This window comes from Pyxicephalus adspersus, chromosome 5, assembly GCF_032062135.1.
Source record: "Pyxicephalus adspersus chromosome 5, UCB_Pads_2.0, whole genome shotgun sequence".
Taxonomy (NCBI): domain Eukaryota; kingdom Metazoa; phylum Chordata; class Amphibia; order Anura; family Pyxicephalidae; genus Pyxicephalus; species Pyxicephalus adspersus.
The window spans coordinates 87,059,572-87,082,025 of record NC_092862.1 but is presented as its reverse complement, the minus strand read 5'-3'; the positions used below and the strand labels follow the sequence as shown (position 1 = coordinate 87,082,025).

At 37.2% G+C, this 22,454-nt stretch overlaps 1 protein-coding gene across 14 annotated transcripts in view; it reads left to right on the top strand.

Annotated features, from left to right (window-relative positions):
* The window catches only part of BRD9 (bromodomain containing 9), a 36,013-nt gene extending 13,888 nt beyond the window's left edge, over positions 1-22,125 (top strand). For 3 of the 14 annotated variants that reach the window (XM_072412042.1, XM_072412040.1, XM_072412039.1), the window contains exons 6-17: positions 357-467; positions 979-1,097; positions 3,286-3,306; positions 10,015-10,147; positions 10,240-10,312; positions 11,232-11,327; positions 12,348-12,480; positions 15,157-15,268; positions 17,203-17,241; positions 19,888-19,984; positions 20,934-21,101; positions 21,762-22,125. In XM_072412042.1, the coding sequence (XP_072268143.1) occupies positions 357-467; positions 979-1,097; positions 3,286-3,306; positions 10,015-10,147; positions 10,240-10,312; positions 11,232-11,327; positions 12,348-12,480; positions 15,157-15,268; positions 17,203-17,241; positions 19,888-19,984; positions 20,934-21,101; positions 21,762-21,853 (1,194 nt within the window). In that variant the 3' untranslated portion in view covers positions 21,854-22,125. Of the gene's footprint in view, positions 1-356; positions 468-918; positions 1,098-3,285; positions 3,307-10,014; positions 10,148-10,239; positions 10,313-11,231; positions 11,328-12,347; positions 12,481-15,156; positions 15,269-17,202; positions 17,242-19,887; positions 19,985-20,933; positions 21,102-21,761 lie in introns of all 14 variants that reach the window. The other 11 variants (XM_072412036.1, XM_072412035.1, XM_072412033.1 and 8 more) reach the window with 5 other exon arrangements.
* The last annotated feature ends 329 nt before the right edge of the window (positions 22,126-22,454 follow it).

The window sequence follows — 22,454 nt, the reverse complement described above, 5'->3', positions numbered from 1 at the left end:
TCAACTCTGGAAATTTTTTTTAAATTGATGTGTTTTATATAGTAGTCTTAACATGTAAAAAATAAGGTAAACTTTTTAGATTCATATACAGTAGGTAACACCTGTCAGATGTCTGGCAACATGAGTAGCTGGCAATTAAGCATTTTTATCCAAAACAAAAAAAATGTTAGCTTCTTCTTTAGGCAAATAGAAAATTTGACCTTTAGGCAAATAGAAACCCTTACAGAAAGGTCCAGCTTTATCGCTACATGTTAATGCATGACAGTTCATTTCTTCCACAAAAGCAAAGAAGTGTAATGTTTGCATTTTTATTTTTTATTTATTTTATCATTTATTTTAATTTATATATTTTCCAGGCCGATTTTAAACTTATGTGTGATAATGCAATGACATACAATCGTCCAGAGACTGTATACTACAAGTTGGCGAAGAAGCTACTTCATACAGGTTTCAAAATGATGAGTAAAGTACGATCAAAATTGAAAGGTTATCGCATCTTCCATGCGTGTGTTTTTCATCTGCCATATACTTATAGATGTAGGAATATTGAACATTTTTAACATTTATGGAGAAGAAAAAGAATTAAAATGAATTTTGATTTGTTATTATAGATATATCTGCTGTTTGTTTATTATAGATGTATACTTTTACTATCAAAGTAAAATTTCCGCTTTTTATATTGAATCAAATTAACATTTGTAGAATGCTTTTTTTTTGATGATTTTGATCATGAACATTTATTTCTGTTTTTGCATGGCTGTGTTTTGGAAAGAAATACCCAACCCTGCTGCATAAGCATTAAAATCTAGCATAGTAGGACTGAGGTAATATTGTTCCCATCCCATCCATTCATCATAGCACCTTTTTGCTATGAAAGTAAATATAAAGTCCCTGCTGCTCTGTCCTTTTTGATTCTAGGAACGGCTTTTAGCTTTGAAGCGCAGTATGTCGTTTATGCAGGACATGGATTTTTCTCAGCAGGCTGCTATATTGGGAGATGAGGATACTACAGTGGAAGATCCTGTTCCTGAGGTTCCAATCCCAGCTCCAATTGAGATGACAAAGAAATTTAAAAAGCCAAGCAAGGAAATTATTAGGTAAAGATTTAGGCCATTGATCCATGTGTTCAGGTTTTATATCTTCAGGCTTTTACTTTGTAAATAGGAACTAGCTGCTGTTTTATTAAAAAAAAAAGTTTCGGGGAACAATTGAAACCAGTGCGAACTGCAAATGTTATCCACTTACCACTTCAGCTACCAACCTAAAAATCACTTGATTCACCTACAGGGCAATGGTGTATAACATGCTGTATTTTATTTTCTTGTGCAGATGCGTTGCAGACACTAAGCACTTATTACATTTATCCTACTTTATTCCCTCCTGCATTATTGTCAGCATGAAAGGTTATACTATTTGCAGCAAGATTTCTTGCCTCATTATTATCCCTAAACACTTTTTTGTGGAATTCTGTTGTGACATCAATATTGCTTTAGAAAACTGCAGTCCTGTAACAAAGCTAGTCTGCAGGTGTCCAAAGGGAAGTGACATTGGTGTATCATAGACAATGCTCTTCAACCCAATACATATGCAATAGTGACAACATGTCAAATATTGAAGTCTTCAGCTTTTTTGTTGCTATGGATCTATTTCTTTTTGTAGCTGTATATCTAGCAAGGTTTATAATGTGCTGTGTTAATCAACTATATCCTCTTGCATTCTTTTACTTCACAATCTACACTGAGACTTGAAACTATTATATTACAACTTGTACAAATATTGAGATTGTTATGCAGGGTTCTCCCCAGGCACTTTTAGCTGGGCGCACCACCCGGCACTTTTCAGCACCCACTTGGCTGTTTTTGGGTGGTTACCAAAGAGTTTGGTCACAATACAGGGGCTGCCACCCGTCTAAAATTTCTTCCCACCCAGCTTAAAAAAATTTCTGGGTTCAGCACTGTTATGTCTATAATACATACTGTATATTTACAATATCTGTAAAGAACTTCATGAAGGTTTGTACTTACAAACTGTTTCAGGTTCAATCTTTTCTTTTAATAATTTTTGAGGAGGTTTTACCAAACTTTTAGTTCATGTAAAGACAAATGACAGAAGCAGTTGTTACTGGGACAGGAAGACAGACAATATTAATAATACCTTACGAGAGGTTCTAATTTTATTGTATTTTTCTACAGTCTATGTCCCCACTTTCACCTTCTGCTGAAAAATATTAGCTACAGATAACCTATAGAGGTTCTATCCTTCCCTACTCAGCCCAAAAAGGGATAAAAGTTGTCTGTAGTTGAACTACTGCCAGTTTTTGCCAAGTACCGTATTTTTCGGACCATAAGACGCTCCGGACTATAAGACGCACCAGGTTTTCCGCACAAGGGAAAACAAGAAAAAAAAAATTGATTTGATTTCCCCTGAGATCCAGCGTGCGGCACTTGTGCACGAAGGCGGCGCCGATCGGCATTCATCAAATCAATCGGCGCCGCCTTCGTGGGCGGGCACAAGTGCCGCACGCTGGGACACAGGGGAACACAATGGAGGAACACAGACACTGGCTGCTGTCAGCCTCTGTCTGTTTGGGACACAGGTAAGTAAAAAAATATGCCCCTGTACCTCTGCATTCGGACCATAAGACGCACCCTGATTTTCCCCCCACTTTAGGAGGAAAAAAAGTGCGTCTTATGGTCCGAAAAATACGGTAATACGTTAGGAAATTATTATACTCCAAAAATACAAACATTAGGTAAGTTTAAAGTAAACAATTTATTTAAGTCGTTAAATTGTCTAGTAATTTTAATATTCTAAAATAACTACTAACTGCTGCCACCGTGATAATTCACTTATCCATGCAAAATATATTTTTCTCTCATTTGCTGAGCCTTTGGCAAGATGATAAATAATAAAAGTGTCAAAATGTCACTATTTCACCATGTATTAAATCTAAGGGCTTGATTACACTAGATACAGCATCTTTTACATTTTGCTAAACTTTTCAGTGCTTTTTCTAGGGCCCATTTACATAAATGCAGTGTTTCAGTTTTTTGTGTTGTGATTAATGGTTATCTCATTTGACTGAACCTAAAAGGATTAAAAGAATAAAACATGCTTTTAATGTACAGCTTACACCTTGTTTGGAGTTTATAATTTTAATAAATTCTTTAATAAATATTTTACTATTTTGCTTTGTCATTTAAGTATGAAAACAAGTAATCAACTTGTCATATCTAGTATCATAGTTTGTCATTTCTAAGCATATTTCTTTTACAATTCTTGCAGGGTTATTGAGGAGGATCAGAGGTATGTATTTGTTTGTGTATATGGTTTTCATACTTTCTATTGTCTTACATTAGACACACTGTATCTTTAGTGGCTTCTAATGTTTTGCTGAATATTTCATCACAGCTTTGCTCTCGCTGTGTTTTTTTTTTTTTTTTGGACCGTCCTGTTGCGATTCCACTACATTTGCAATAACCAAAATTTTTAAAAGCACTGTGGTTCTATGGCTAGCACCCTGGCCTTTTAGCACCTAGGTTTAAACCTCTGCCAGAACACCTACACAAATATAGATGTGCTCCTTGTGTTTGACTGTGTTTTCAATAGGAACTCTCAATGGGTTTCCTTTTACATTCCAAAAAACATTGGTGATTGTAATCCCGCTCCCTTAAAAAAAAAGAATTATCATGGCCTGTATTAAGCATATCAGATTGTGAGCCCCTTCTGAGGAGTAATTAGTGAAATGACTTGGCTCTGTACAGTGTTGTGTAATATAATAATATTATTATTATTAATAAACAGGATTTATATAGCCCCAACATATTACGCAGCACTGTACATTTAATATGGGTTGCAAATAACAGACTAATACAGACAGTGATACAGGAGGAGAGGACCCTGCCCCGAAGAGCTTACAATCTAGTAGGTAGGGGAATTTACACACAATAGGATGGGAGATATGTAATGGTGGGAAGTAGTGATGGTTTCAAAAAGCAGAAGAAGATGGGTAGGCAAGTTTTTAAAAAATGGGTTTTGAGTGCTCTTTTAAATGAGCAGAAAGTAGGAGCAAGGCGAATAGGACGAGGAAGACCATTCCAGAGAGTTGGGGCAGCTCTAGAGAAGTCTTGTATCCATGCGTGTGATGTGGTTATGAGTAAGGAAGTCATTAGTAGGTCATTGGAGGAGCGGAGAGAGCAGCTGGGGGAGTAATTTTTTACCAGGTCAGAAATGTAAGTCAGACAATAACTGTGGAGGGATTTGAAGGCATAGGAGCTTGAATTTGATTCTAAGGTGAAATGGAAGCCAGTGTAGAGATCTGCAAAGAGATGCAGCAGAAGAGGAGCGGTGGGAAGAATGGATGAGTCTGGCTGCAGCATTCATAATAGATTGTAGAGGAGAGAGTCGGCTTAGTGGAATGCCAGCGGGAAGTATGGTACAGTAGTCCAGACGGGATGATAAAAGCATGTACAAGGAGTTTGGTGGTCTCGGGACAGGTAGGGGCGGATTTTGGAGATGTTGTGTAGGTGAAAGTGACAGGACCTGGAAATGTTCTGAATATGGGGGGTAAATGAGAGGGCAGAGTCAAAGGTGACACTAAGACAACGTGCCTGAGGGGAGGGCGGAATAACAGTGTTGTTAACAGTTAGATATATGTCAGGGAGATTTGGAACTTGAGGGGGGGATGATGATGAGTTCTGTTTTATCCAGGTTGAGCTTCAAAAAACAGTCAGACATCCATGATAAGATGGCTGACAGGCAGCATGAGACCTTATCCAGGACTGAGGGAGACAAGTCAGGGGTTGACAGATAGATTTGAGTGTCATCAGCATACAGATGATACTGTAAGCCAAAGGAGGATATGAGACTACCAAGAGAGGAGGTGTACAGAGAAAAGAGAACCGGTCCAAGGACTGACCCTTGGAGAACACCAACAGGGAGGAGAGTGGGTGAGGAGGAGTTACCATTGAGAGAAACTTCAAATGAGTGATCAGACAGATAGGAAGCAAACCAAGATAGAGCCGTGTCACTGATACCAATGGAGCGCATGATTTGTAATAGAAGGGGGTGTCATCAGTGTCAAAAGCAGAGGAAAGATCAAGGAGAAGGAGCAGGGAAATGTTGCCTTGAGACTTAGTTCTGATGAGGTCATTGGCCACTTTAGTAAGGGCTGTTTCAGTGTAATGGGCAGCTCTAAAACCAGACTGGAGGGGGTCAAGGAGAGAGTTGGTGCTCGGGTAATCGGTGAGTCTTTTCTAAACAAGGCGTTCAAGAAGCTTAGAGACAAATGGGAGAAGGGAGATAGGACGGTAGTTAGAGGGTAGGGAGGCGTCCAGTGAGGGTTATTTTAGGATTGGGAGAATTATGGCATGTTTGAAAGCTGAGGGGTACTTACAGTAGAAAGGGAGAGGTTGAATAAATCGGTTAGGGCAGGGGCCAGGGTGGAGGAATGGGCAAGGAGTAGATCAGAGGGAATTGGGTCAAGCGGGTAGGTAGTAGATGGAGATGTTGAGAGAAGAAAAGAGACTTCGTCCACAGTACCAGAACTGAGGGAGATCAGTGATGATTTACAGGTGGAAGGGGTGGGTATGGTTGGAGTCATCATGTCTGATTTTGTCCATTTTATCTCTAAAGTAGGTGGCAATGTCTTGGGCAGAGAAGAATGTTGTGGGGGGAACAGGTATGGTGTTTAGGAGGGAGTCAATTGTTGAGAGGAGGTTGCGTGGGTTGGAAACTTGAGAGGAAATGACTGTGGAGAAATAATTTTGCTTGGTGACAGTGAGCTCTGTGTTAAAGCTTTGTAGCTTGGCTTTGTAGTCAATGAAGTCAGCATTAAGGCCAGATTTTCTCTACTTGCCCTGCTAGCTCAGCTTGCCCAGCTGCACGAACGGTCTTTTGTAGATGTTTGGTGTGATTGGTGTGCCAGGGTCGGGGATAGCGGAAGGTGGCAGGGGCTACTTTATCCAAAGCCAAAGAGAGTGGTTTAACATGGTGGCAGCATCATCTGGGGAGGTGATTTTGGAGACGACGGGGGTTAGGGATGCAAGGCAGTTTGAGAAAAGGTTGTAGTCAAGGTTACGGATATCTCTCTATCATTGACCAGGTCTGGGATGTTGCAAGGGAGGGCAAGAGTTCAATAGGTTGAAGGTGATAAGGTTGTGATCAGAAATGGGAAATGGCGAGTTGTCAAGGAGGGTGAGGTTGCATAGTTTAGAAAATACCAGGTCTAAAGTGTGTCCGGCTATGTGTGTGGGGCCATTGATGTTCATTGCCATTGAGTGAGTCCAAATGAGGAGGTAATGGAGAGCAGTTTGGCTGAGGAGGGAAGGTTGGGCTCATCTATTGCAACATTAAAGTCACCAAGGATGAGGGTGGGCAGGTCATGGGAAAGAATGTGTGGGAGCCAGGATGCAAAGTTATCCAAAAATTGTGATACTTGGTCAGGCGGGGCTGTAGACAACAGCAACAATGAGAGGTAAGGGGCTAAAGAGACAGACAGAGTGGACTTCAAAAAAGGGGAAAATGAGAGAGGGTGGGGTAGGAAGGACTCTGTATGTACAGTTAGGTGGGAGAAGGAAACCCACACCACCCCCTACTTTGCTGCCAGGTCTACGTGTCTATGTGTAAAATGCAGGCCCCCATAGGAGAGAGCAGGGGCAGAGGAGGAAAGTCAAGTTTCAATAAGAGCCAGAAAGTTCCGAGAGGTTAACTTATTGCAAACAGTTCAGGCATTCCATAGACTGCCAGAGAGAGGGAGTAAGAACCTATGGGTAGGGTGAATGGGGATGAGGTTAGGAGAAGGAAGTGTCTTGCTGAGAGTATATGGAAAGGGGAGGTTGTGTGGGGGACCAGGGTTGGGTGAGATGTCACCAGGAAGTATCAGTAGGGAAAAAAGGTGCAGGAGCACAGACAGAGAAATAAGGAGAGTGAAAGAACAGAGAGACAATGAGTTATCAGACTGGGGAGGACAGGGAGTAGTGCCAACAAAGAGAGAACAGGGTGAATAATACATTTTTGCAGATAATTGCGAACTATATGCGTACACAAAACAAGGTAGAAAACTGAAGTCCAAGAGAAGCAGTCCAGTATTATGGGTTCAAGTGAGGCTTGTAAACTTGTTGAGTTCCAGGAGTGGGATTGATGATTCAGTCAGAGAGCTGGTTTGATGAAAAACCAGTTCAGAATCGCAGCAGCAGAGGATGTGTTGGAGTCCAGATGGATAAATCAGCCCAAAGACAGGAGATGGGAGTGGTAGAGTAAAATAGTATGTCCAAATCTGTTCCAATTTCAGTGTCAATTCCCTGGAATAATTCCATTGCACTTATAATTTTGGCACTTAGGATTTGGGGACATGACCAGGGTTCCAACGTGACCTTGCCTGTTGTTTAAATAGAAGTGCTTTGGGCCCTGATTATGGATGGACTGATCAGAATATAATGAATTTGGGATATCAATTGAACCTGGGGAAGGGAGGGGTTGGCAGGGCGATAAATATCAATGTGCACTCAGCTGGAACTAAGGGATAGTGAACAGATAAATCTATGAGGAGATTAAAGTTGGTGCAATAAATTAATTTACAATGGGAGTATTATATACAATCAGATGAGGGTTGCCGGGGAAAACACTTGCACACACAGGGCTGAGATTTGGCAGAATGGGAGACGTACCATATACAATCAGATGAGGGTTGCCGGGGAAAACACTTGCATACACAGGGCTGAGATTTGGCAGAATGGGGTACATACCTGTAGGAGAGATAAATGGAAATTAGTTGCAATCAGATGAAGAAGGTGAATTCATCAGTGAAGTTAGTGGAGGATGATGATGATGGAATTACCTGGATTAATTCCCAATGCACTTATAATTTTGGCACTTAAGATTTGGGCACGTGACCTTGCTTGTTGTTTAAATAGAAGTGCTTTGGGCCCTGATTATGGATGGACATATTATAGTGGCCTTTCATAAAAATCTAATATATAAGCATGGCATCAAATATGCTGATTAAGACTGTCATCGCTGATCCGAATTTCTGAATGTGCTATTTCCTTTGGTGTTGTATTGGATCTTTTGCCTTGTTATCAAACTACAATTGAAGTATGTATGTGTAGGATTTTGACCTTTCCTAATCTGCATTAGGACATTTGGCAACAGGCTTTTGTTTGTTTCTAGCAAGTATTGCATTTTTATAAATGGATTTGCAAAACCTGTTTGAAGAAGGTATACTGCAGGTTATATGCACCTGTCGGTGAATTCCTAATGGCTCAGAAGCATTGTAAACTGATGCCATTGATGCCTATATTGCTCTAAGTCTGCGACCTAAATATCCGAAGCCAGAGGGTTATAACATCCAGGCAACTAGCTTGTCCAGAAGGTGGTCTGTTCAGTTATACTATACTTATTTCAACACACATACAGGCTCTAAAAGTCTACATAAGTCTAAAATAGAATTTTTAGTACATTACTTGCATTGTACAGATTTTATTAGAGGTTGCAGAAACCTTCTGTGCCTTTTTTCTTGGCAAATATATTCGAGCTCATATGGAAATAAACTACCGTTAAAATATCATTGTATATTGACCATCACATTAGTTCTGTTTACAAAGAGCAAAAGCCAGTAAACAAGTAATGATTCTGTTTTATTCTGACTGTGCTGTCCACAAATAAATTAAAAATCTATTTTAAGCTGAATTTAAGCCTAAAATAAGATAAAAACAACTAGCCCAATGACAGATAACATTAATCTAGCTGTAATATTTAGCTTCAGTCCACATCTCCACCAGTTCTTTATGATCCTAGCCTTCTCAGACAACATGCTTTAAGACCTAGCAACTTCCAGGGAAAGGTAAAGGGAAAAGTCGGTTTGACTGATATTCTCCATCAACAGAGATTAAGGCTGAAAGGAGATGAGTCTTCACTACATATTTTGTGGAAATGTTAACTTTTTTTTTATCCAGTTGGGTCAGAAACAAATTCCTGTTAACTTTGAAAATCCACTCAAGCATTTTACATTAGTGTAAAAGATTAAAGTGTATATTAGGTAAAGGATTAAGTATAATTAAAGTGAATAATTGCATAATGTTTGTAAACATATTTACAATATATATAAGATAATCAAATCACCCTCATTATGTAAACATCCAACTAGGTGTACACACATGTTCCCCTCTGAAAGAATCCTGAAGCAAAATTCTCTTCATAAAATATTTCAGCTATTATTTTGTTTGGTTTCTAGCAAGACTTTTTAAAACTACATGGTAACATATAGTGAACTATTAGCATAGTATGGTTCCACTTTCTCTTTTAGTTTTGACTTCGAGTTTACCTTCCATTGCACTTCACAAGTAAAGCAATCCAATGCATAAAATCAGTTAAACAGTACAAATAAGAGTAATACACAATGTACAGAATCATACACTCTTTAGTGGCAGGTGTGTGAAAAAGTGGAGGTCAGAATCTTTTCTTTCTCAAAGAGGGAAGTTTGGAGGTTGTGTTTGAAGGTGATGTTGGGTGCCAAATAGATAATAAGAGCTCTGTAAGAAAGTCAAGGTATGTGTGAAGTTCTGGATGTGAGACTGGAAGATGGTATTTTCCCCGAGTGAAGGTTATACTTGGGATAATATGTGGGATTAGAGTGGCAGTGTTTTAAAGACTGTTTTACAGGACAGGGTTAGAAGCCTGGGCTGGTTCTTTCTGACCGACAACCAGTAAAGAGCATTTTAAAGGGGAGCAGCATTTGAGGAACAACAGAGGTAAATAAGTCATGCAGTGCAGTTTGGAATGGTGCTTATAGTCTTCTAGTAGATCACACCGGAGAGTTGCAATAGTTTAGTCTGGATAGGATAAGGACATTCAGGAGGATATTGGTTTGGAAGGGCAAAATAAAGCAGTATATGTTTTTATAGCTTGTATTAGTTGTGTATAGCTTGAGTTGAAGCTTTTCATTTTAAACTTTTCTTTATGTGGAGAATTTAAAAGTCATCTTTATGTGTTAAATCATTTTTTGTTTTATTTTAGTTGTATTTTTGAACCAGAAGGCAACGCATGTAGCTTAACAGACAGTACAGCAGAAGAACATGTATTGGCCCTGGTGGAACATGCTGCAGATGAAGCAAGAGACAAAGTCAACAGATATTTCCCAAACTGCAAGGTATATTTTTCCTAATATGAAACATGACATAGTAAGAGGCATAGTTTTATATTGAGTTAATATAATTTTAAAATGGCAATTTTTACTTCTAGATTGGGTACCTTAAAAAGAATGCTGATGGCACTTTAATTTATACTGTAGTCAACTCTGATCCAGATGCAGAGGGTAAGTAGTATAATTGTGTTAAATGTGCACCTTTATGTGTATATAGTAGGCATAATATATTTAAAGCCAATAGGATACATGTTTCTCTAAATTAATAAATAGTGCACATTTTAGTGGATTTTGAAAGAATGCATTTTGCTGGAAGCCACACCATAGCATTTTTTAAACTAAACTTGCTAATACAAAGTGGGGCTAAAATAACCTTAATGTATTTCTGTCTTTGAAATTATATACATTTTTCAAACCTACTACACTTTTTTTCCTGTTCTTTATATGTATTTGTATGCTTTACTCACACAGTAGAATTCCATCTCTAAGCTTTTTAAATTGGCAGTATTCTTTTCATATACAGGTAGTCCCCAAGTTAAGGACATCCAACATACAGACAGACGACTCCTAGATACAAACAGGGCTACCCTGCTTGTTTGTGTGCAGGACTGAGGCTTAGGGGGAGGGGCGGTTCGCATGACTTTCAGAAAAGAAGACTTGCTGTTCTGCAAGCTCTTGTAACTCTTTAATGACCAGACAAACTCTGCAGTTGTTTCTTTTTTTGCATATCAAAGCACAGCTTGCTCCAGAAGTTAACGCATGTCTAGGCTCCATAAAGTTTTTTTTTGTTTTTCTTTATTACTTTGTGATTAACTCACAGTGAGAATTTACTACAGTAACTGACACCACGCTACTTAATATTATGTTGAGACAAACATCTGTCCTAATTGCATTTATTAAAATAATGTACCTTTCCGACTTACATACAGTTTCAACTTAAGAACAAACCTTCAGTCCCTATCTCGTATCTAATCCGGGGACTACCTGTATAACAACTTCATGATTAAGCAAATGTTGGTACTAACTGTACATGTATATGCTAATTATTTGGGAATTACATATATATTTTTATTTTTTTGTTTTCTTTTAGAGGAAGAAACACACTCAGTGGATTTAAGTTCTCTCTCAAGTAAACTATTACCTAGCTTTACTTCATTGGGCTTTAAAGATGATCGCAGGCACAAAGGTTAAAAGAACAATTGTTTTTAATTGTGCACAAAACTTGTAGATTTTTCTGCTACATCTACCTAAAGAGCTTTTCTTGCCAGGGAATTCTCCAGTCTGTAATTCATTATGTTATTTGCTTCCTATAGTGATTTGCTTGTTTGATGAGTCTCTTTTATGTCCATATCAAAGAATGATAAAGTGAAAAGCAAAGTAGTAAGGCAAAAGATGGGCCAAGGAGCAGTTTTAATGATAGCTGCTGTTCTGGATGGGGAAATAGTTTCCTTTTTTGTTATGTACTAAATAAAAAGGGGATGGATGAAAAAAATGTTTGTGTGTAAAGTTAGGCCTTGCTTGAGAATTACATATTCCCTCAAAGCAATAAGCTTGAGTACCTTAACTTCTAGACCCCAGACCATCTCTCATATGTGCAGGTTGACAGTAAATAGGAAACCAAGGATGGGGCATCTGCAAGATGCTGTGAGGGTCACATGAGTACCAGGAACATGACAGAATGTCGGCAGCAGAGATTTACACTGCACTGTCTGTGGTTGATAACATTTACAAAACAGTGGTCAACTTGCATTTACATACAGGTAAAACATTTTGCATAAGTATGTGCCTTTTCCTTGGAGGTCTGTTTTAAAACTAGTATGTGTATGTGTTCATGTAACTTCAATATGGATATCAGATTGCAAGCTCTTTTAGGGCCCGGGATTGATGTAAATATCTTTGAGGGTTTGGTAGAAGATGGCTGAATTATTTGTGTATTTAATGATTCTATGGTATATACCCAACACTGAATCATGTAAACAACTTGAATGAAATGGCATCAGCATTACTACAAAAAAAAAAAAGTTCTGTTGAAAGTGCCTAACTACTACTAACTAGGTTGTTGTGAATAATAATGTGTTATATGATGGTATGGTATGTTAGATTTATTTATTTTTTTGCTAATTATTGGTCATACCTTCATTGCATAAGTAGTTTATTTTTAACGTAACTGTATATATTTAATAACGTTCTTTTCTTTTGCTTCTAGTTACATTTCTCAACAGTACAAGTACGGCTCTTTCATTACAAAACAACACACTCTTCACTGATCTTAAGCCTGATGAAATGGATTTAATGTATGCTGGTTATGGCGATGACACAGGAATTCAGTGTGCACTAAGGTCAATGCCTTTTATTTGTGAATATAAGATACTTTAGCAAGGTGATGTTAAAAAAAAATATTTGTATTTAAATACACTAACCCATAGAATTCAATCACACTTTAGTTTAATTTAGTTGGAGCAATCCGTAACTTTCTGAAAGAAAAGCACCAGATGTGTGAAAGTATCCCACTAGACTCAATCACTATACGCAATTGGAATAAAGATAATTTTTTTCCAATGTTTCCCCTAAAATTAAAAGGGAAAAAATGCAAAAATTGGGCTTTAATAAATTAATTCCTAAAAAGTATTTTCATTCCATTTAGATATATTTAGTTATGGCTATTGTTTTTTATGTGGCCAAGTTCTCACAATATACAGCAATGAGAATAAGACAGTACAGCTTTTGGGTATCAAGGATATAATAAAAAAAAAAAATAATCTAGTCCTTTGCAGGAAAGACTGACAGATATCAGAAGCAGCACACCCTTACCATTTGAATAAAAATTCGTAGGGTAAGTAGCAGCCAGGCGCGGCTAATAAAATAAATTTCATTTTTTGATCATCAGCAAGTATAACCACCTCTATAAAAGCAGAAGTTTTCACAGTTCGCTATTCTGGAGCATTCATGTGTGTGTTAACACAATGTCAGGAAGGAAAGGCATCGGCAGTGATTTTAGAGCAACAATTTCTCAGCTGTGTCTTAGTTCTACTGGGCACTTGCAGGCAGTGGGTAAAACAGTACCGTCTGGCCAGAGGAAAATATGCTGGCAAAATTGGTAAATATGCAGCTGAGAAAGGAGGAGAGTAAGAGGATGACACTGTGTAATAAAAGTCATGAAATTTGCCATGTTCCATATATATTATATATATATATATATATATATATATATATAATATATATATATATATATATATATATATATATAAAATTTGTGTTGAGGAAATTAACACAACATACAGTTGGGTCCATAAATATTTAGACAGAGGCAACTTTTTTTTATATTTGGTTCTGTTCATTACCACAAATAATTTTAAATGAAACAGCTCAGATGCAGTTGAACTGCAGACTTTGAGCTTTAATTCAGTGAGTTGAACAAAAACACTGCATAAAATGGGGAGGAACTAAAGCCTTTTTTTACACAATCACTTAATTTCAGGGGCTCAAAAGTAATTGGACAATTGACTCAAAGGCTATTTCATGGGCTGATGTGGGAAATTCCTTCGTTATGTCATTATCAATTAAGCAGATAAAAGGCCTGGAGTTGATTTTAGGGAGGGGTGCTTGTATGTGGAAGATTTTCCTGTAAACAGAAAACATGCAGTCAAAGGAGCTCTCCATGCAAGGGAAACAAGCCATCTTTAAGCTGCAAAAACAGAAAAAACCCATCCAAAAAATTGCTACAATATTAGGAGTGGCAAAATCTACAGTTTGGTACATCATCAGAAAGAAACAAACTCGGAAACGCCAAAAGACCTAGACATCCATGGAAGAGAAACCCCTTCACAACAGCCAACCAAGTGAACAACACTCTCCAGGAAGAACGCGTATCGATATCCAAGTCTACCCTTTCATACAGAGAAGACTGTATGAAAGTAAATACAGAGGATGCATTGCAAGATACAAGCCACTCATAAGCCTCAAGAATAGAAAAGCTAGAGTGGACTTTGCTCAAAAACATCTAAAAAAAAAGCCAGCACAGTTCTGGAAAAACATTCTTTGGACAGATGAAACCAAGATCAACCTTTACCAGAATGATGGCAAGAAAAAAGTATTGAGAAGGCATGGAACAGCTCTTGATCCAAAGCATACCACATCATCTGTAAAACATGGCGGAGGCAGTGTGATGGCTTGGGCGAGCATGGCTGCCAGTGGCACTGGGACACTATTGTTTATCAATGATGTGGCACATGACAGAAGCAGCCGAATTAATTCTTAGGTGTTCAGAGACATACTATCTGCTCAAATCCAGCTAAATGCAGTCAAATTGATTGGGAGGCATTTCATATTACAGATGGACAATGACCCAAAAGTGGATAATTCTTGAATGGCCAAGTCAGTCACCTGATCTGAACTCAATTTGAGCATGCATTTCACCTGTTGAAGACTAAACTTGGGACAGAAAGGCCCACAAACAGCAACTGAAAGCCACTGCAGTAAAGGCCTGGCAGAGCATTAAAAAGGAGGAAACCCAGCATCTGGTGATGTCCATGAGTTCAAGACACAGGCTCTCAAGTACAGGCTGTCATTGCCAGCAAAGGGTTTTCAACCAAGTATTGGAAATGAACATTTTATATTTAGCTTTTTTGAAATTAAGTGATTGTTTTAAAAAAAAGCTTTAGTTCCGCACATTTTTGTGCATTCTTTTTGTTTAACCCACTGAATTAAAGCTGAAAGTCTGCAGTTCATCTGCATCTGAATTGTTTCAATTATACCTAATTGTGGTAATGTACAAAACCAAAAGTAGAAAAAAGTTGTCTGTCTAAATATTTATGGACCTAACTGTATGCCTGCTGTTTCATAATACAAACTTTCAGGGAACATGTCTCCTTCCTTGGGCATAATTCCCTGAAAGTTAGTTCCATAAAAGCTTGCATTAGGAAATTTTTGGTTTTATAATCAGCAATTATATTCATTTTTACAATTTGATGTTGCTCTTTTGCTTCATTATGTAGTTATGTATATTCTTGTTACAGCCTGCAAGAGTTTGTAAAAGACTGTGGGGGATATGCAAAGAAAATTGTAAATGACCTCCTGGACCAGATAACAGAAGGAGATCATTCCAAAATTCTGTATCAGATAAAACAGGTGCATACTTTAGAGGCATTACTAAAAGAGTTTTTTGTTTCTGAATTTGGGAAGTTGAGAAAGGCTTTATATGCCCTAATGAGCTAGAGATATATTACAGATTTTTCATGAATTGAGTTAGTGAACAAAAACTGAGGTAACAATTGTGTTTATGTATCTGTATTGGATGGTTGTTGATTTACCACTATGCTAAACTATATTAAATACGACCACCTATAGTGAAGGATGAATTCAAAACCCTGTCATATTTATGCTGCCATCTTAGAGAGACTTACTTTTTCAAAAAGAGCCAATGGATAAAGTGAGGAAGAATCTGCAACCGAGACTTAGGTATTAGCCCCTTTGTGACAGCAAAATAATTTAAAAGTTCAATTTAAAAAAAAAAAACTTTTTCCGCTTTTGTCTGTTGTAACCAGTGATACCAGACAGTAAACTAAGGCTGCCCAAGCAATTGTATTTGCCTACTAGCAGTGACTTGAAGCTAAACATGAGAATTTTAACAGCTTAATATATTTGCTGTGTGTGGAAAAATGATCACTAAATAAAATAAGCAAGTGGCCAATTGCAATACAACTGCTATACAAAGCTGACAGGATTTCCAGTCTACAAATTTTGGGGGGAAAAAAAATATTTCTCTCTGTGTAGCTGTTAAATATTTGCCTACCTACCTGTCTGCTATTGCTACTAGGACAGTAAGTAAAAAGAAATCCTTTTAAAAGGGCCATTGGCAGTCCCTGCTCTCTCCCAATATTTTCCCATTTTAGGTGCACTTTAGGCTGCAGATAGCAGAAAGTTGTCGATTTATTGCTTTGAGATTTAGAGAACCATCTTTCTCCGATAGCATTACAACTTTGGTTTCCAAAAAATAGGTTTGAAATATTATTCTGACATTATCAAAGACTCTAAGTTATAATTTTAAAGCTTTTCCAGTAATATCATTTGTTAGTCATTTTTAATGTACCACATCCCTGTATATGACAATTGCCATTATTTATTACCCCACAAAAGGGTCTCTCAAGATAAACTGCTTCTATCCTCTCCTCCTGTATCACTGTCTGTATTAGTCTGTCATTTGCAATCCCTATTTAATTTACAGCGCTGCGTAATATGTTGGCGCTATATAAATCCTGTTTATTAATAATAATAATAATATTAGTTTGGACTCTTTTTCAAGTTTGTTTGTGTGGGTGCAAAATCCATATGGCCAATTTGTATATGTAGGTGCAAAATCAATTTGGCCAAAGATACAGCCAATAGTTTTGACTTGAGAGACCCATTGTGGGGTAATAAATGATTACAAACAATAGTAGATGATGATGATGCCAGCGTTGAGGAGTTTGGGGAAGCGACATTTGTCCTGAAGAAGCAGATCTAGTATCCGCGAAACACGTTGATTAATGTGCTGAGACCAAATAGTATGTTGTAAAACATGAATGGATGGACGTTATTTGTACAAATTTGAAACAATTAATGTTTTGTGAATATTTTGATATATGAAAATTGATATTGAGATTGTATTACTTAAAATGTAGTGTTAAATTATCCATTAGGTCCCAAAAATGTTTTACGGTTTTTGGATAAAATTATCATGGATTCGTAGACCTCATTTGCTTGGGTCTGTTTGTACAGTAAGAAAAATATTTGTCTGAAATTGGGACTAGTGTTCATTAGCTTTTTGTTTGTCAGAACTGTTTTTATCCCCATACAAGTCTAAGGGAATGCAAAACCTTCTTAAAATTTGTTAAATGTACTTTCCAATTTATTCTGATTGAATTGAGAACCTTCTTAAAAAGTATGCAGCTTTTTCAGCTTAAAGGCCATCAGCACTGGCCCATGCAAATCTGCCAATTGTTAAATCATGCTCAAGGTTAGATAGCCTAGACAAAGTTATTATTGTTAAATTGCACTGCTAATTGGTGGTTTGTTAAATCTAGAGAAGAAATGTTCCTGTGAGACCTCCAGATGACCTTAAAGTAAGTGTGTAGATTACCATATTGTTTCTTCTGTCTGGCATTAATTAGTAATAACATTGTGATTCATGAACAAACAATATTTAAAAAGTTTCATTTTAATTTTGTGTTAAAAAAAAAAACAACCTCTGTTATTTATTGAAGTGTTTTTATTAGAAAAAAAATCTTGCTGCTCCATTAGAACGTTTTTTTTTTTTTATTCAATTATTTTTTATTTATTATGTCTATACCAATGGTATTATTTTTATCATTGGTTTAGCTTTCTACATCAGTGTCATTTGACCTTGATAATTTGGGAGAACTCCTTAGAAATTACTTTTAGGGGAACCCCTGAAATTATGTCAGTATTCTTTTTTTGTAGTCTGATTGTCAGTATTTTTAAAGTCAAAAGTGGTACATTGTTTTGGAAATTAGTAGTTTAGTATTGTAGGACTGTAATTCTTAGGAATAACTCCCGGGTATGATAATGTTTGATACACAAATCATAAATTATAATATATTAAAGAAAAATTATAAATAGTAATTATAAAAATTAATGAAATAATATAATAACAATAAATTTAATTTAATCAAAAACACTGAAATTGGTCCAAACAAGGGTGCAATGTTATTAATAAATTAGTAGACACTGCATATTGGTCTAGTAGACATCCCGGCTATGGTAAATTTTGAAACATGGGACTGCACAACTTCCAAAGTCAAAATCAGGACAGTAGAACCTGGTTTCCTTTCTGACCTTCCTTCCACTGTCATCTCTCTTCGAGCAACAAACCACGCACATCCTTGAAGTAACTGCAACAGTACGACGTCCAGGTCTATTCACAGCCATTGATGGTGTTTGGTGGTTCATGACAATACATTCCAAATGAAGTCATAATGGTTTACAGGCCTGTCACTCTTGTGTTTGAAGAGAATGTAGACATTCCACAAGCATTCCTCAAAAAGATGCCTGAAGATCTTCTTGTAGGATTTATTTTGCTGTTTCCTCATTGCTGGTTAGAATGTCATTGCTTGATCAGCTCTGTCGACACCTCCAATGGTGTTATTGTAGTCTATCACTACTTGTGGCTTCAATAATTCTTTCCCACCTTTTGTTCGCGTCATAACAGTGGAGGCATTATGGACTGTACTCATTAGGCACACATCTTTCTTGTCACGCCATCGCAGGGCCATCATTTTGCCTTTCTGCCAGGCAACCATTTCTCCTGTCTTCATCTTCCTTTTTGCAAACCTTGATGGCATGTTGCGCCAGTTAGCCCTAACGGTTCCATACGTATCTGTTTTGTGTCGCAGAAGAAACTCATAACGTTCAGAAGTATAAAAGTTGTCGTTTGTGACACAATAGCCCTGATTTAGCAATGGCTTAATGAGTGAGAGAACAGAAGATGTTGCCATTCCATAGTGGATTGAATTGTGTTCCTTTTCCAGTGTATAGGACTGAATTCCAAATGTAGCCAGTTGACGAATCGCACAGCATGTAAGATTTTATGCCAAATCGTGCTTTCTTTGATGCAATGTATTGCACCCAGCTGAGCCTCCCTATGTAGGCCATTAGACTATGCTGATGTCTCTTTCTGGTACATAAGTGTAAATATTTCATGATCTAGGTAAATCTGTACTCTGACATGACTGTGCCAAAGAATAGAGTGGCAAGTATTTTATTAGTAGACCAATACCACTTCTGCACCACTTGCCCACCACTCCCTGAAGTACCACTAAGCCAAATGTCATCTTTGGTCACTGGTTCCCACTTTCTGCCTTTTTGCAAACCTCAGGTGTGGAGCAGCTAATTGTTGGTCAGCGTACCCGTTTGTCTCAACAAATATTTTTTCAATAACCTCATCAGTCAGAAACAATTGTAGGTATGCCAAGGGGTCATCGCGTTCAGCATCTATTTTCATACCAGGTGCTCCAGTAAATGGGAATCTTGGGGGCACTACCTGAGCCTTAGCATGGTCAATGCAGCACCAAGTTTGCACATCACTGACCTCAAGCTCAGATTCATCGCTGTGTTCACTTTCACTGTCTGATGACAAGTTTCCTGGTGAATCATTATCCCTTGATTCCACAAGTGATTCTAAATCACTTTCGCTGTTTTCTAGTTGTTCGAAAACAGCTTTTGGGTTGGCGAGACGCCTATTGGAAGCCATGGATGTGGTCAAGTTTCCAGTAAGAAGTCAGTGACGTACAATGTCAGAGACAAGTGTTTAAATGAGGAAAAGTTCAGGCAAAGGTCAGGCCAGGGTCAGGGCTGGTAGTGGACAAACAGTAAATCAGGGCACTGGACAAAGCTGTTGGGTGCACTAATAGATAAATGTTTAGATTTATTATTTGTATTTTTTTTAACTGTTTCTCTGTGATTAATGTGTTAAACGCAGATTACAATGGGGTTACCACTTTTAGTACAAAAAATTCACTCCTAGCCACACTCGGTAATACCCCCAGAGGGGTTAAACTGACTTAGAAGTCACAAATTGCTCATTACTTAAGTAACCCCTAGCAACCTCTGCATGAACCCTAGAGTTCCATAAAAGCCTGGTTGAGGAACACTTTTCTGGATGTTGTTACCATATAATCTCTGCATATAAGATATCAGTACAATGTTAAAGCTGTTGCTATGAAAAATTCCCTGTATTTTTTTTTCTTCAGATTGGGGAATCCCATGGCAGCAATTCTGTTCTTGATTTTATATCCATGAAATCGTTTTCTGATGTATCTCTTGAAATGTCCATGCTTAATTCATTTGGTATGTATAAATAAATATTTATAGGTCTTCGATTTTGTCTTCTGCAGTGCTGCTCTAAATAACAAAGGAAAATATACTGAAAGAAATGCAAACATTCATGATTTGTCTGCCTGTCTCTGGTCTCAATACAAATGCAAGATTGTATCTCAGATTGTGAGCTATTTGGGGCAGGGTCCTCTCCTCCTCCCGTGTCACTTTCTCTATCTGTTTGTCATTTGTAACCCCCATTTATTGTACAGCGCTGTGTAAAATGTTGGCGCTATATAAATACTGTATAATAATTAAATAGTCCTAGGAAAGTCATTATTTCTAATTTGCAAACTTGTTTTGGGTCCTTGACACAAAGTATTAAAGTCTTCGGATTCACCTTCTTTAACAAACACTCTTCACAATAGTAAAAATAATGATTAGGTAACACTTTTTGCCCCAAAAGTTTAAAATAAGTCATATACATGTCATATACTTTGAAAAAGAATGTAATGTCAAAAAAAAGCACTATTGGTATTGCCTTTCCATTTAAAGGTATAGCATGACATGTATGTATTTTGAATTCGCTGATGGAAAAGGGACTATTCGAATGGGGTGTCACTTTGATAGGGTTGATAAGCCTAAGCATTATGTGTGAAGTAGAATCCCTAGTTTAAAAACAGAGTTGGTAACAACTATTCACAGAATTTTAACTCTGAAATCTAAGAAGATATAAAACACACAAATAAATAGTTATGCAGTAATTAATACATCATTGATTCATATTTTTTAATGCAAGCAATGTAAGTGAGTTTGGTCTGCTATTACCTTCTTGCCTTCTCGCAAGGTGTACCAGTATCCAAGTGCAATACTGTGTCAGTCCATGCCCTAGTAGTGTGTGTGTGTGTGTGTGTGTTTCTAAACATAAATACAAATTTTTAGAAAACTAGTATTTTCTATTTTATTTATTTTTAACTACTAGGAAAAGTAAAGAAAGAGCTAGACCATGAAGATGGAAATCCTAACTTGGAGGATACAGCTAAACTCTTGCCTGACTTCCATGATGTACATAATGATAGAGTTGGATCTCGTCCATCCTCAAACATAAGTTCTTTATCCAACAACTCGGAAAGAGATCATCATCATCTTGGTGAGTCGTTTATTTTAACAGGAGTGAACAGCAAAATGAGAGTAAGAGTTTGATATTTAAAACTTTGAGAATGGTAAAAAGGCATCTAATATTATGTTTGGCATCATGCTTGCATGCACAGTTTTCTTACAAAGTTTCCTACCTGGAGATCCTTTACTTTCTGTTCCATGCTGATATAACTAAGCCATGGCCTCACTATTATTCAGATGGCTAATTGGGTTGCTTGACAGGTCTATCTGATAGTTGTTGTATGAATTTGTGGTTCTCCTTATCTGTTTGCATAAACTGAATTTGCCTATTCTTGAAGGGGATTATGTCAGGGCAGGATCCAGCAGGCCTTTGCTGTGAGGTAAATGGACCCACTAAGGCAAACTCTGGTAGAGACCGAAAGTATGGAACTTGAAAATGTTGTGTAAACTTTTGGCCTGAAGATAGCATTAGTTAAAATAAATGAGACCGAAAGAGGAAGTTCTTGTGGTGCTTCATTAACTATATCTGAGCAGCATTAGCTTACAAACCTTAACTTAAAGATTGTTACTTCAGATCTAAATATACATGTCGATTTACACAAATTGAAATGTATTGCCTTCCTTACACTATTACAATACATTAAATTATAACCCCTGTATCATGTTTTTTTTTTTTGTTTTTTTTTTTAAGGTAGCCCATCTCGTCTCAGTGTTGGAGAGCAACAAGACATTCCAGACCCTTATGAATTCCTTCAGTCCCCAGAACCTGATAACCCTAATTAAAAGTGTTTTTTTTTTCCTGTTGAATGTATGTTGTCATTTATGTGCTAGTTGACAAAGTGACAATATGTGTAATACAAACTTTATGTGGGATTTCCTAAACATTTATTAGTGGTAAAATAAAGCTCAATTGCACCACCACTTGTACAAAATATAGAAAATAGAGTGAAATGTAACTTTTTTTTTTTTTTACCGCTCTGGTCTTTTTTCAGGAATCACTGTAAATCGCTCATTTGACAAACTGTTTTAATTAAAGAAAATGTTTGTGGATATAACTACAATTGTCGCTATTCTTGTTCTAGTAAAACCACAAACTCAAGAGACGGACGTGAAGGAAAAAAAAAGATGGCAGGAACAGACCATTCAAATTGTTCAAAGGACAATGTATACAATAATGTCTATAAGGCATTTAGTACTAAGTTGCAGTAGCTATCATGTTGATATTTCATAAAGCATTTACTTGCTGCACTTTCGTCTTTTAGGAATTTTCTGCTTCAACCATTATGAAGCAGTTTTTGAAGTTTTATTTGTGCAAAATGTGGACATGTGTTAATTGTGGAACAATACAAAGAGATGTGCCAAAAAATCTTAAATCTTAATAAGG